This window comes from Meleagris gallopavo, chromosome 8 (assembly GCF_905368555.1).
Source record: "Meleagris gallopavo chromosome 8, MGAL_WU_HG_1.1, whole genome shotgun sequence".
Lineage (NCBI taxonomy): Eukaryota > Metazoa > Chordata > Aves > Galliformes > Phasianidae > Meleagris > Meleagris gallopavo.
The window spans coordinates 15,955,621-15,970,235 of record NC_139411.1 but is presented as its reverse complement, the minus strand read 5'-3'; the positions used below and the strand labels follow the sequence as shown (position 1 = coordinate 15,970,235).

At 45.7% G+C, this 14,615-nt stretch overlaps 3 protein-coding genes across 7 annotated transcripts in view; 2 read left to right on the top strand and 1 right to left on the bottom strand.

Moving 5' to 3' along the window:
- The window catches only part of TLL2 (tolloid like 2), a 97,579-nt gene extending 90,506 nt beyond the window's left edge, over positions 1 to 7,073 (top strand). For 3 of the 4 annotated variants that reach the window (XM_085230068.1, XM_085230066.1, XM_085230069.1), the window contains 5 exons: positions 3,076 to 3,123; positions 4,136 to 4,189; positions 4,960 to 5,076; positions 6,128 to 6,193; positions 6,602 to 7,073. The gene's annotated coding sequence lies outside the window, so the exon portion shown is untranslated. The remainder of the gene's footprint in view (positions 1 to 3,075; positions 3,124 to 4,135; positions 4,190 to 4,959; positions 5,077 to 6,127; positions 6,194 to 6,601) is intronic. The other variant, XM_085230067.1, reaches the window with a different exon arrangement.
- ZP4 (zona pellucida glycoprotein 4) overlaps positions 1 to 14,615 on the top strand; it is a 30,974-nt gene that overhangs the window by 365 nt on the left and 15,994 nt on the right. The gene's annotated exons all lie outside the window — the stretch shown is intronic.
- LOC104915610 (cytochrome P450 2C9-like) lies at positions 7,650 to 12,907 on the bottom strand. The gene is made up of 9 exons (XM_085230077.1): positions 12,677 to 12,907; positions 12,186 to 12,348; positions 11,555 to 11,704; positions 10,973 to 11,133; positions 10,349 to 10,525; positions 10,027 to 10,168; positions 9,448 to 9,635; positions 8,834 to 8,975; positions 7,650 to 8,227 (listed from the first exon to the last, which is right to left on the bottom strand). Exons 1-9 carry the CDS (start codon positions 12,854 to 12,856, stop codon positions 8,046 to 8,048), a joined length of 1,485 nt encoding a protein of 494 aa, XP_085086203.1. The 5' UTR covers positions 12,857 to 12,907; the 3' UTR covers positions 7,650 to 8,045.

Genomic DNA, 14,615 nt, shown 5'->3' with positions numbered 1-14,615 from the left:
TTTCTGTCCAGGAGATATCACCTGGTTTTGGGGCAGTTGGAGCAAAATAGAATCAATCAGTAGTCCTTTCTTGAGGAAATTTCCTGTCCTGTGGAGTGGGTTCCTGTGGGATCTGCTGAAATAATCACAATAGAGCTGATGCTTGTATAAACACAGGAGAGGACGTGGTCTATGGCTGCAAGCATTCACGGTTTGAGCTGGTATGGGAACAACTGGGAGGGAGTTATTTCCATATGTTGGAGAGTTGATGCTGAAGGGATGGAAGTGTCTGTTAAATCTGTAATGTAAATCCAGAGCATTTGATTTCTGGACTTGTGAGTTAGCTGCATTCCTCCATCTCCTTGCTGCTCCATTTGGTGAGAAGTTCTCTGTCTCTTCAGCTTCCAGTCTTGCAGGCTGCTGCATGTTACTGAGTGGGGAAAAGGGAGCTGGAGAAGTTGCAGCATGGGTTTTTTTTGTTTGTTTGCTTTTGTTTGTTTGTTTGTTTTTACTTCAACTGCAGTATAAGGCTTTCTCTTACCCAAAATGTGTTCTTGGTAGACAGTAGCTACTGTAGTTAATGCTGCTGGGAAATGTACTTGACTGCTGCCAGGGTCACTGCTGCTCAGAGCCTGGTAAATATCACACTGAATAATCTGGACAATCTGTGAACAAAAGCAGGGGCACTGTAGGGATGTGTCTGCAAATAAAGATAACACAATGCCAAATTATATTCACTTTGGGCATCAAAATTTCAGAGCGGGCTGGAAGGGAGTTTCAGTCAGGAGGTCTGGAAGCTTCCATTCTGAAGTAAATATATTGGAAGTCAATAGTAATTTACATGTAAATGACATCCTTGTCTCTCCTGATGTGGCTACTGTACCAATTTGCATATTTATCCATTTTTGCAAGTGACTTGAGACAGTGGCTTTAAACTATCGTACATATTAAGAGAAACAGCCTTGTTATCAGTATCTTGCTACAGTTTCCTGTATTTGCTTAGTTAGAGAATTCAGCTTCTAAAAATGATAGTCTTAGTAAGATATCCTGAATCTTGCATTTTGTACATAAAAGAAGCTCAATGAAGAACACAAATGCATAAGTTATCAGTTAAAAATGTAAATGTAGGACCAGGTTATTACTTTAAATAAGAGCTGTGTGTTTTCTGTCCTCTAGTGGTAGAAACTAAGTATGTATTCCTGGTCTAAAGCTATGATTAGGAAAGGATCATAGGATCAAAGGACTAGGAAAGGACTAGGAAAAACATTTCTACTTAACCTGATTGGTAGTGATTGTTTTATTGCAAGTTACAGACATACCTGTTTCTGGCTGGGAATATAAATTTGTCAACAGTCAATTTCACAAATACCTTAAGCACAGAAAGGTGAATGTATATAGATGCATTATTTACGTGGCCCCTTCTGCTCAGACTTTAATCTAACCTGCATGCACAGTCCTGAAGTAAAGTCCATTAAGTGTATATCATTTCTCTGAAGCTGTAAATTTATTTCCTTCTTGGTTAGAGATAGGTGTGAACATCCAAGCTCAAACATTAACAGATCAGCTGTGCAGAAAGGTGTGTTTCAATGAGGAAGTTTGAAGAATGCACAATAGAAAAGTTGAGTAAGAATGCCTCTGTAGAATTTCATTCCCAGATGGCAACATGGGTGTAGCCATACCTGGGTCTCTGAGGAGCCTGAAAGAAATCCTCCTCACTTGGTGACTGATTGTTAACTGTGCACGCTCAGAGTCATTTCCCAACACTTGCAGTCCGTAAGGTAGGTTGTTCAAAGGTTACACTTCCAGTTCAATGTCCACAGCTTGCCTACAAAGGCCACAGTTCCAAACAAGCCTCTGACTGCAGTTAGGAACGGGAAGATGAATTCTGGATTGTTCAGTAAGTAGTATGATCCTTCATATCCAGCAAAGTGTCCTGTTTCCAGACCACAGGACTTAGACTGAGCTAAGACTGAAGTGTGAATCCTCTCATAACCTGCTTATGTTCTCAGCCTTCCTTCTCCATAACCTGCAGTATCCAGACTTCCTGCATACTTTCACTGCATTAACCTCCCTGACCTGAAATAACCAGGCCCTATTCAGGGCACAGCAGAAGAACTTTTTGCGGTCAGAAAAAGCCAGCTTTGTGCTGGCTCATTATACTACCTGTCTGGGGATGTACAGTGACACTTCCTTTCAGCCTTCTGTCACCCTCCACATCAGTTCAAAGAGACCTTAGCAGCTTTGCTCTTTCACTCAATTTTTATTTAATTCCAATGTTTTTATGGCTCTGACTGGGGTTCAGCAGAGCTGCTGCATATGGACTTGCTAGTTGCTCCTGGATTAGAGGAGAGGTTCCTGTGCTGCTTGTCCTCATTTCTGCCCCCAAAACTGAGCTTCCCTTCCCAACACTGCCACTGCACAAATCCCTCCAGTCATCTGCAGTTGCTGCAGTGTTCGCTGCGTAACGGACTCAGTACTAGTCCTGGCAGCATGGCTATACCAGAAAGAGAAGTAGTTTTTAACTTTCTCTAAGCCTCCCAGAATGCTAATTTGCATCCCAGACAGGCAGGCAGCTTTCCTTCTGTGCGTAGAAATAATTTAGCCAGGAAAAGGTTAATATCTTTCTATCTTTTCAGCTGTCCTTGAATCAACAAGAGCAGGAACATGTGATTAGTTTGCAGCTCAAAGGCTGCAGGTGCAAGTCCTTGCTATCTTACAAGCTACCCTGTACTTCGGCTTTGTTTGTCCCTCAGCCAATAGTGGTAATAGAAAAGCTTTGCCCTCTCAGTGGGGAGTTGGCAGTGTAAATCTATTGCATGGTGAGGCTCTGTATGGTATAAGCAATTCAAGCAAACCAGTTTATGTTTCTTCGTACTGCACTCTTAAATAGCCTTGCATGCTTTTTTTTTTTTTTTTTCCCCTCTTGAATAACTGTCGTGTTTCCTGTTCAAATCATGTTGGTATATTCTCATGCCATCACCTCCAGACACTGCAGAAATATCCCTCTCCATTCCCTCTTCAGCTGCATAGGGCACCTACCAGTTGCAGAAAGTGTGATATTGTTTTTATTCTTCTTCTTTTCTAATTTCTCTGCAGGATGTGACAAGATCTTTCATGCCCTTTTACAACACAACCGTAAATTCAGTAAGTACACTGCATAGGATGAAGATCAACTGCCTACTCGGCACCATGATATACCTCGGAAGTAGGGCATATAATTCTGAAAAGGAGGAGATGCTCTTATGGGATGATTGGAATCTTATCTGACATGCTGTTCTATTACTGCTAACACGATATTTTATTTGTCTTACCCCTGAATGAAAATACACATCAATGCTAAATCTTTTCTAAAAGGCAAGTATTTTGTCTCTCTTCCCACAAAAACTTGTGGACGCGCAAAGATCTGGGCTTTACAAGGAGGAATGTCAGTTTGTACCGTCTGTATTCTGATGCACAGAACCTACCTGTCTTTGCTTCTTCCCAGCATTTTATTGCATAAACTGTCAGTGTAGGTAGTGGGTCAGCCTGGGTGAAGGGATAACAAGCAATACATCTGCCATCATCACTATGTGATAGGCTTTCTATCTCCTGGCTTCCACTGCCTTGTCACTTGTAACCAGGTGTGTTGTTTTTGCAAAGGCTAGAAAAAGCTGGAGAGTTTTGATATGGGGTACACACAGGTTTCAGTGTCCTTCTCTGCCTGCCTTGCTTCTGCAAGCCCAGACAGGGTGTGCAGTGCTCTCCAGTGATGGATGCTCCGGGTAGGGGCGTGCAGGAATTAAAGAGCAGATTTGCAAAATCACACCATTTCTGGGGGCTTCTTGCTCCTCTTTTTACTTCTTTCTCTTCTGAATCCAACCTTCTATGGCATGTATTAGTGCTTATCTCTTGCATGTACTTTTTTCCAGTCTCAAGTCCCTTTTTGAGGAAGAATATACATTCTTTCCATTCAGTCAAAGCCACTCTTGGGAGGAACAGAGCCTGGATTCTTGCTTAGGACTGGCAAGAGCAGGCCAAGATCTCAGGGTCTGGCTGGGTTCTCCAAGTGTAATCTACCAAATGCTGTTGTTGAAGTCTTGCAACTGATCAGTCTCAATCTGTGCTTGCTCTATATGAAGTAATTTTTTGTAAATTTCTATAATTGTCTTATTTCTAGATCTCTTCAACTGCAACAGCAAGCACACCTGTTGAGACAGATTGTTCTTATGGGGTAAGAATTTGTTTCATTATTTAATTTGACTGATTACATATAGAGTATTTCCCCTCTAAAATCATAGAATCTTTTGAGTTGGAAGGGACCTTTAAAGATCGTCTAGTCCAACACTCCTACAATGAACAGCTCGATCAGATTGGTCAGATCCCTGTTGAGTCTGATCTTGAATGCCTCCAGGGATGGGACATTCACCACCTCTCTGGACAATCTGTTCCAGTGCTTCACCAACTTTGTTGTATAAAAAAACAAACAAACAAACAAAAAAAAAACCAAAAACCTTTTTCCTCATATCCATTCTAAATCTCCCCTCTTTTAGTTTGAAACCATTTCCCCTTGTCCTATCACAGCACACCCTGGTAAAGAGTCTGTCTCCTTCTTTCATATAGCCCCTCTTTACGTAAGGAAAAGCCACTACCAGATCTCCCCGGAACCACCTCTTCTCTAGGCTGAGCAGCCTCAGTTCTCTCAGCCTGTCCTTGTAGGGAGGTGTTCTATCCCTTGGATCATTTTTGTGGCCCTGCTTTGGACGTATCCAACAAGTCCACGTTTCTTCTCCACGACTGGATGCAAATCAAACTTCCATATCTCCTTTCTATCCCAGTGTGTAGTATAGTTGGGCTTGATAGCACTGTTGTGGCCCAGCGCTGTAGTTTTGTTCATCATGTTGGCTATTCTTTTTGCATGTTAGGGCACGCACTCAGCTACTAAGCACAGAATTAAAGGATCACACTGCATGTGTTTGACATGACTCTTTCTTTGTGAATTAGTATAAACTTTGGGTGGTCGGAGTAGCTGCAGGGATACCCAGCTTCCTGGCATTGGTCCTTGCAGTCATGTTGGCAGTGGTCTGTGTTCTCCAGAGGTCAAACTTCAGATGGAAACAGGTAAATACCTTCCTTCACCAGAACGTCTTGCCACTTCCAAGCCTAATCCTCTATGTCAGAAGGCTGATTCAGTCCTCTTGTATCTCTTGGAAAGTTCAGGACTGCACTCCTGGGCACTCAAGCTATCACTGCTTTACTTAGGTGTTAAAGGATCATAAGAATCAAAGAGAAATTTAAGTGAAAATTCAGAAGAGGCACTTCCAGATGGTCTGTTAACTAGCAGAAAACAAAATCTATGGCCATGGCTCTTCAGTGGATTCTTGTCACCCAAGGAGGAATCCTCTGATTCCAAAATGGTGTTAATTAGCTCCCAAAGCATTGGCAAGTTGTTTCATAATAACTAGTTTTGTCAGCTTTTCTTCTGTTCCAGACTGTGGGTTGGGTTTCGATGTGCTATGTCTCCAGTGATGGGGTAGAGTCAGAGGTTTCTGTAGCACCATACTTCTTTCCTCTGAGGTGAAAAACCATTCATATGCCCGTGGAGGAGAAAAGTCAGGAAGCACCATAGCAGCCAAACACTGACAGTTCTGCCTGAAATGGTCTGTTCCTTCCCCTGCTACTTTATAGAAGTTTTTAACCAGCTCTAGTTCTTGCATGGCTCGTTCTGTTCTCACTCCAGAAAGAAACCTATAACAGTACTAAGGGAAGTGGCATCCCTGTAGTTGTTGTTCATTAATATCTTTTTGTGTTCTGCTTTTCTAATTGTAAATGTGCAAGTGAGGGTTTTTCTCCTGTATTAAATGATCATAAGAATTTGGAATGTTGTAGTGAAAACAACTCTTGGGCATTAAGTGATCTCTTCTGAAAGGTGATTCCCATGGGCTGGCTGGCATCAAAAGGTCTATGTGGTTGTCCCAAATGAAAAAATCATTTTGACAAGCATCTTAAAATGTTAGTTTATTATCCTCCATGGTTATTTACACGCTGAGCATGTTCTGAGTTCAGAAATTGCTTAATAACAAAACATTTTCTCACAGCTTTGTGCTCTTTGTAAAGTTATGGTGAGTTGTAGACAGATGTTCTTTGTCACTGATTTTGTTCATTGCTTTAGACGAGTGAATGTTGCGAAGTGCAAGAAGAACATGAATATGAAAAATCCCCTCCCAGACCTCCAAATGTAAGTCATAATTTGACTGACTCTGCTACTGAGTTACTAAATACAGGGGTGGCTTTAGCAGTAGGAATGGAGACCTCATGGGAAGCTCCTTTTCCTTGCTATCCCAGAGCTCCTATGTTACCAGTATTTCTATCTATGTGTCTGTCTGATGGAATCCCTGAAACGGATTGTGTGATGGCAGTGTGATGGACTGCCATTGTTTTAGAGTACATGGGTAAAAGAGTTGCATCCTGCTTGGGCAAATGTGGGAAGGAGAGGGAGGTATGAACCAGAATGTGACCCAATGTGACGTTTTCATCAAAATACTGCCAAACAGTTCCAAAGAGGGGTAGGAATTCTAGTGTTCTCTATTCTCTGCAGCCTGAATACTTAGTAACAGCCATCACAGAAATGATATTTTGCCTCTAGGATATATACCTGAATGTGCTGGAGGAGACAACAAATGTCTATGTAAATGAAGATCAAGGAAAACACTTCAGAACAGGAATCCAAAAACAAGAAAAGGCCCCACGTGTGAAGAAGCCCAGAACAGAGCCACCTGTGACAGAATCCATTTATGAAAATCACCCTCCCTCTTGCTGAGAGAAAAGTACAAAGTGATGGCTGGGACCAGAAATATCAGACACCATTTTCAGGACACCACAGGTCCCACAGCTGTGTTTCAAGAACAAGAGAGCTTTGTATTTGTGTGTTCTTGAAATTTTGGAGGGTTGGACAGGGACATTGTGAGGGGAAAGAACCTGATTGAGATTCAGCCTCTGAGTGGCTCAGAGATACTCTCCTCATTTGGGGAGTATGAAAACTGTCCGGGAGAGGTGGCTTTACTATCCTCCAATGTTTAACATACTCCGTTTTAATAAAGAACATGTAAGTCCTCGTAGTGATACACCTGGAAGAGAAGGACAACTGGAGTGTTTACAGGAGTCCCCATCACTCAGGTGCTTTTGCTCCTCAGTGGTGCCTAGGAGGGCAATGAGGCAGCATTGTTCTCATTTGACAGGAGGAGACAAGACTGTAAGTGAGAAAGAAATCTGGAGGCAGAAAGAAACTCCAGCTGCTGTCCTTCCACCCAGGGATGGCAATTCCACTCCGTTCTCTGCTAGGGAAAAGCTGGGACATAGCATGCTTAGTGAATAAGAGAGGACTCCAACAGCAGACAGAGATCCTACCAAAGGGGAAACAGCGTAGAACCTCTGGCTAACTTCAGCCTCTGAACTGGGGGGAGTGCTGTCTTCCAGGAGGAATGTTGAAGCTTTCTGTCGACATCCTGTGGGCAGCATACTGGCAGGGGTCCTTGCAGGCAGCAGCAGTGAGTTCAGTGGTGAAGCAGGCAGGGCCTCACCCTGGGAAGGACAGTCCTGCCTGCACAGCACTGCCCACATGCACTCTGACCTACTCTTTTGTGTGAGCAGTGGCTGAGGACACAGTCCTAACCCAAAGAAAGGAACAGCTCAAGTCCTCATAAACAGATTGTTCTTTATTGGGTCATTAGCATAAACATACGGCATAGCAACATGGTCCCTCTGCAAAGTCTGCTGCTGGGACACACAAGACCAGAGAAGGGGGTGTTGGATAGCCAGGGAGTCACAGCTGTGAGCAAATCAGCTGTTCAGTGGGACTGCTGTGCTCATGGAGCATATGCACAGAGTGTCATGTCAGTAGGGTGCAACATCACCTTCTGCGCTGTGATGAGGAGGAGCAGTTCTGTGTTTGATCTGCCTGGGACATTGTCTGTGGGCTGTTCTTGTGGAGGCTTTGGGTTGGTGGGGCAACGTTCCTGCCACTGGTTTGAGTCGGGGAGGTGTAAAGGAGCAGACTGGCTTAGGAGCACAGCAGTGAGGTTTTGTGCCCCTCAGCGGGGGACGGCACAGAGCTGGTAGTAGGGAGGAACATTTCCTGTCCCACTCAGTGTTGGGGTGATGTTGAGTTCCTCAGGGCTGATGACAGGCTTCAAGGTGAAGTTCTGCAGGATGGCGGTCAAGAGTAAGAATATCTCCATGCGTGCCAGGCCCTCTCCGGGGCAAATTCGTTTCCCTGGAAGCAAACACAACCAATAGGACTGAGGAGATGTTGTTGAGAGGCTCAGTGTTTGTACTAAGCCCACGTGTTATGTATGCAGCTTTATTGACTAGATGCAGCCTCAGCAGCGAGGTGAGTGGAAGTTTGGCTGGGTGTGTGAAGGCAGAGCAGGAGCAGGAGAAGTCTTGAACACAGGAGGAGACGCGGAGAGGATGGGAGAGTGAGGTGACGCAGAAGGTGATTGAGAGCAGAGGGTTGGGGCTATTGGACAGTGGGTGTCTGCTCATGGCTGCTTAAGAGGAGCGTGGGAAAAGTGGAGCTACCATGGAGAGACAGGTTGGTTCAGGCTGGCTTTGATGGTTGCGTATGAAGGTGACGGGTATTTTAGAAAATGAGAACGGGTCCCCTGCGTGTGATCCCATCAGCATCTCCCAGTGGGGGTTTTGAAAAGCAGTCGGGCCCTAACCAAGGTGTCCGGTGTGGCTGGGGAAGAGATCAGCTGAGAGGAATTAAACAGAGAGCATGAGCCCTGAGGAAGCGCTGGCGGGACTGGGCTGGGAGCATGTGTGGTCACCTGAGCAGGAGGACCACAGCTCCTGAGGGAGGAAGGCTGTGCCTTACCTGCTGAGAAGGGAATGAAGAACTCGCTCTTCCTAAAGGTGCCATTCTGGTTCAAGAAATGTCCAGGATTAAACTCAGTTGGGTTTGGAAACTCCTTGCTGTCGTACAGTGCAGTACTGAGGAGGGGAAAGACTGTGGTGCCCTGCAGTGACACAAGAAGAGCAGAACGTGAAGGGGAGCGGCGTTGGGCCACTTAATCCTGCTGCTGCCAAGCTAAGGCTGGACTTAGTGATACGATCGTGTCAGAAGGCACGAAGAAGTGTGAGCACCGTGGCCCAGGCTCTAGTGGATCGTGGTGAGCTCGGTGCCTGTGCGAGGTGACACAGCTATGTTTTGTTGTGAGCTTTGCATGTTTTCCCTAATTGGCCAGCCTGCAGAGCAAGAGAGTAGAGGAGCTGGACAGAGCTAGTGTTCCAGTCTTGGCCCAGGGAGCAGCAACAAGGCATTGCACAGAAGCTAGCAAAACCCTTGGGATGTAAGGATAGAACCTTCATGAAGGCCTGAGTGAGGACAAGATCTGGTCCCAGCATTTCTTGCTCCTGGCCTGTATCTGACAGCCTGAGGGCAATGGTGTGCTGCTCTGTTGCCAAACCGGAAGAAGCTTGTCTGCTAACCTTGGGAATGACGTAGTCTCTGAAGCGGATGTCTTTGGTGACAGCTCGAGGGACGCTTGTAGGGATGAGGGTGATGAAGCGCTGGATTTCATGGACCACTGCGTCTGTGTAGGGCATCTGGGTCCGGTCAGCCACGCAAGGTCTCCGTGATCGTCCTACTACCCGATCAATCTCTTCTTGAACTTTCTCTGTCATGAGAAGCACAGCCAATGAGACAAGCGAATAAGTCTCGCAAACCCCACCCAAGCAGTTTGTCCTAAGTAGTCCTGAAATCCCATGGGTTCAGAAACAAATTAGTGATGATGGGAACATTTATGTTAATTTAGGTGTTGTCTGGAATGCATCTTCTCTGCAGCCTATTCCAAGAATGCCTTATAACAACTCAGTTAAATAGGAGCACCGAGAGATAAAGATGTGGACACAGTCAAATCTCTGGCCATTAGGGGGGTGCACTGCACAGGCAGCAAGTTTTATGAGGGTGCAGGGACACTGCCCATAGACGTAGAATATGAAACAGAAAAACTATTAGATGTCTCATAACCTGGGGAACAGGAGAGGGGAAAGACTGTAGACTGGTACCTTGTATCTTTGGATATTTGAGAAGAAGCAGAAGTCCGTATCGTACAGTGGTGCTTGTTGTCTCTGTTCCAGCAATGAACAAGTCAAAGGTCGAGGTGATCAGGTTTTTCATGTGGAAGTGTGATTTGGGATTGTCTTTTTCCTAGAGAAAAAACTGTGCTGTTTCTTGAGTTGAAAGGAGAACTGTGTCCCTTTCTTTGTCACCCCATTTTTTTTTTCCACCCTGAGCTATTGAATTTCTCTGCTAAGTGCAGCAGCCATTCGGGAGAAGTCATCAGCACAGGTGTATTTGGGGATGAGCTGTGGTTTGGTGTCTCCTTACCTCCTGCATTTTGCTGAGGAAACAGTCAATGAAATCCTGGGGGGCGCTGGGATCCAGGGAGACTTGGTGCAGCTTTATCTCCTCTGCCACAAAGGCTTTTAAAGCATCAATTTCCTTGAATATATTGTTGTGTGGTCCGGGCAAATAATCCAGGATGTAGGAGAACATCTGGTAAAACTGGAAGGAAAGAAACAGAAAGGTCCCCAGTGTGACAACTGCCCTATTCTTTGTGATTAGCCAAAAGCAGGAAGGATTGACCTGCTCAACTAAGCCAAGCACGTGGGCTGTTTAGCTGGTCAGTCCTACAGAACAGTGGACACCTGCTTGGTCACAGTATGAATTCTTAGAGATTTTAAATGGTTTGGGTGGGAAAGAGCCTTCAAGGTCATCTAGATCCAATAACTATGCCGTGGGGTGGTAATGGCATTAAACCTTATTTGTCTGAAAGGTATTCACTTTTCTGCAATAGAGTGCTGACAGGTCCTACTGTGAAATATCACAGAATCACAAAATATCCTGAGTTGGAAGGAACCCACAGGAATAATTGAGACTAACCTCCCTGTCAGGGAGGCCTCCTGCTCCACTGCCAAAATATCCCCACTATGAAATATCTGCTGCATGTACCTGTCCCCAGCGGGAATTCATCATTTCAAATACGTTGTTCATGTTGTTCATCAGGGACAGGAACTTTTTGTCTTTATAATCGTATCGTTTCCCAAAGACGATGGAGCATATGATATTGGAGACAGCGCAGCTCAGCTTGAATGTTGGGTCGAAGGGCATTCCTGTGGGTTCAGAAAAGTTACAATCTATAAATAAGTAAAGAAATAATTAAATAAAGCTTACAGCTACTGTGGGTAACATGAGCTGCAGTGGGCAATGGAGTTTCGCAGTCTCAGAATGAAGCCGAGGGGTTCTCCAAAAGGAATTATATGTGATCATGGCAATGTTAACAGCTTAACAGCTCGGGAATCAAATGTGCAGGAAGGTGCCCTAACAGACTCACAGAATGGTTCAGAGTCTTCTGGAATGCCACCTTGCCCACTGTTCAAGCAGGGCCGCCTAGAGCCGCTGCTGCAGGAGCACATGCCGACATCTTTTGAGTATCTCCAAGAATGGAGACTCTACAGCTTCTGCTAAGAACATGGGCTCCCTTGGCACGTTCCTTTTTTTGCAAATGTAGGCTATATGAAAAGCGGATCGTACTCTTTGTTTTTGTGATCTCTTCAAGCAAGTGCTCAGCTTCCTCCTGGATCCTCTCTTCAATGCTCCTCTTCCCCATCCCAAAGTTGCGCAGAGTGGTGAGAGCAAACCGCCGAACTTGTAACCATTCCTCGTTGTTGCTGAAAATAATGCCTGTAGAGGAAGAAGAAAGAGGAAAGACCTGTCTTGGGTGTGCTGGACCTGTGATGAGTGGAGGCTCGCAATGAGAGCGAGTGCTGTCTCTGGGGGGGAGCACTGGCACAGCATTGTGTAGTACTGTGGTTTGAAGGCAACCTGTGGAGGTGCTGTAATCCAGCAGCCTGCTTTTGGCCTTCTCCAACACATAACCAACCTCCTTGTGAACAGCTCATCCCTTGCATCCACACAGAACTTCCCCTACTGCAACGTGGCTCCGTTGCTCCTTGCCCTTCACTGTACACACGAGATAGTCCGGCTCCATGTCTCTTTTACACACTTCAGGTGGTGGAAGCCAGAGATCGAGGGCTGCCCTGCCTTCCCTTGTCCCAGTGGGATCCACCCTCTTCTCTCTGACTGTCCTCATGCATCATTTGCTCCAGCCCTCATCTGCCATACTTGTCCTCAGCGCTTCCCTTTTCCTCAGTCGTGAACTTACCTAATCCTTTATTAGCCCGGTCCCCGATAGCCATGTGTCCTCGGGCAGCAAACTCATCCGCACGAGCTATCAAGGCTTCTTTCACCACCTCATATCCAGACAGCACCACTACTGGAGTTGAACCCAGTTGCACTGAGAAGACTGGCCCATATTTTTCAGAGAGCTGTCAAAATGCAAGAGAGAGCATGGCCGTGGAGCAGGTAGAGAGGAGGGGTTGAAAAGTGATTGGGCTGCTGCCTCCTGCTGCAGTCTGTGCAGCCTCACAGACCAGCACTGTTAAGTAAAGCCTGGTCCTCTCAAGACAAACATCAGTGAGGCATCTGCCCCAAAACAAGGGTGGAAGCAGCAAGGGGACAGCTGAGATCCCCAGGGCTTTTCTGCTCCTTGCCCATTGCCACTCAGCACGGTACAGGCACATACCATCCCCATGCACACAGCGCACACATTCGTCACCCTCAGCAGAAACTGAGAAGAAAGAAGGGGGTCCTTACCTTCTCAAGAGTTTTGGCTAAATTCTTTGGTTTCACCTGCAGTATGTTCCCTACGATGGGAAGGGGAGCTGGTCCCTCAGGCATCTTCCCCTTTCCAGACCTTTTTCTCCATTGCACAATGGAGAGCAGGCAAGCAACACAAACCAGGAGGACAACACTCGCTGCTCCCAGGAGCAACATTTTCCAGGTGGACACGAGCTTCTGATTGTGCTGTTGTTGCTGCCTGTGCCCCTTTATATACTGAGGGGTTCTGCTTTGTAAGGTAAACACCAGGTATTTGATCACATGTCTGGATTACATAATACTCCTAGTCAAATTTCTGAGACTCTTCAGTATTGCGAAATTAAGGCTTATCGGATTGTTGATTAAAGACACACCTTGTGTCAAACAACTGCAGAGGCCATCAAGTTTTATGAAATTTCATGTCTGTTCATAGGGCTACTTATTTCCCTCAAAGTTCATTGTTACAGAGTACATACATGGGCGTGGCGTTCCACTTGAGGTGCTCCCTGAAATGTACAGCATGTTCCGTGTTGCTCAGTGCTGTGTGGATATTCTATTCAGTACTTTATCTGTTCTCACTGAGAGGAGCCATCTGTACTTGTTCTTGACAAATTCCTGACACCACTGCTTGTGGCCACTCTGCATGCAATATTCTGAAGAACATGGTGATGTATGGTCTTGTGTGCATAACAGCTAGCCTAGTTTCTCTCTCTAGGCGAAGTATGGCCTCATTAGAGGGGAAAGCGTAACAATCTCACATGAACAGAAATGTCTCCAGAGATGGCAGTATACTAGAAAGGACCTACTGGATGACAGGAGAGGGACATAAAGAAGGCGAACTTGACCTTTGGACTCTGATATCTTCAAGCACTCTTAGAGGACAGGAAGAGGTAGGGAAGCAGGTAAAGAGAGAACTGTAGAACCTATGACAGTCTCTGGGGAAAGGTTCTTCAAGCTGAGAAAGATCTGAACTTGTGAGAGCAAGACTGCATCTTACTGCAACAAAACAGAGCCAAGGGCATGAAAAACTCTTGGAGACAAACCAGCAACCCTGTAGAGCCCCAGCAGGGTACTTCCTGGGCAGGAGAATACGATGCTACCAGTGCTGCATAGAACAACCTTGGCTCTGGTCTTCTGAGTAGTAGGTGGAGAGTCTTTCGTTCAGTGTGAAGGTCAGGAGATCGTATATGTGGTATCTCTTGCAGAAAGCATAGGGTATATCTGTACCTTCTCTTCATCTGGTACCAAAGTTTCCAGAGGCCCACTTTGGTAGAGCAGCATGTGTTGAGCACAATGGTAGTATTATCAATAGCACTTCATGCTGATTAGATTAAAAAAAACAAAAAGGAACACACCTGTGGTTGTCCCTACAAACCCTGTATTGCAAACAGTGCAGAAGAACAGAGCCAGGAGTACATAAGGGAAATCAAGTCTTTTCACGTGTGTGCAGCTTCCTGCTTCCCCATCAATTGCATGGAGAGGACTGTTTCCATGTTAGCAGCCTGTGTGTAGGATTTGAAGCAGTGACACCTTTAACAGAGAGCATTGTCACTCAGCTTTTTGCATTTATGCCATGGAATGAACATTCAATGCATCAAGAGGGGGAAACATGGGAAAAAGAAGGCAGAACTGCGGGACTAGCCAATGAGGGGAAGAACTCAGGGTGAGAGGAAGAGCTAAAAGGTCCTTCTGGGGCTCCAGAGTGGATTGCACAAATGAGCTGCTCTCAGCTCTGTGTTATGAACACAGAGCCATCTCTTGACAGAAGCTCAGCTGGTGCCCTGTGGCTGTTTGCTGGAATGGGTGCAAAGCACACTGTGATGGATTTGGAGGCAGCTGGGAGCAGTAGAAGGTGTTAAACTGCTGAGTTGGGTCCATCTGGTACCATTAGGACTCCTTATTCTCAGCTGGCTCCACAGCTTAAAAGGTCCAGGCT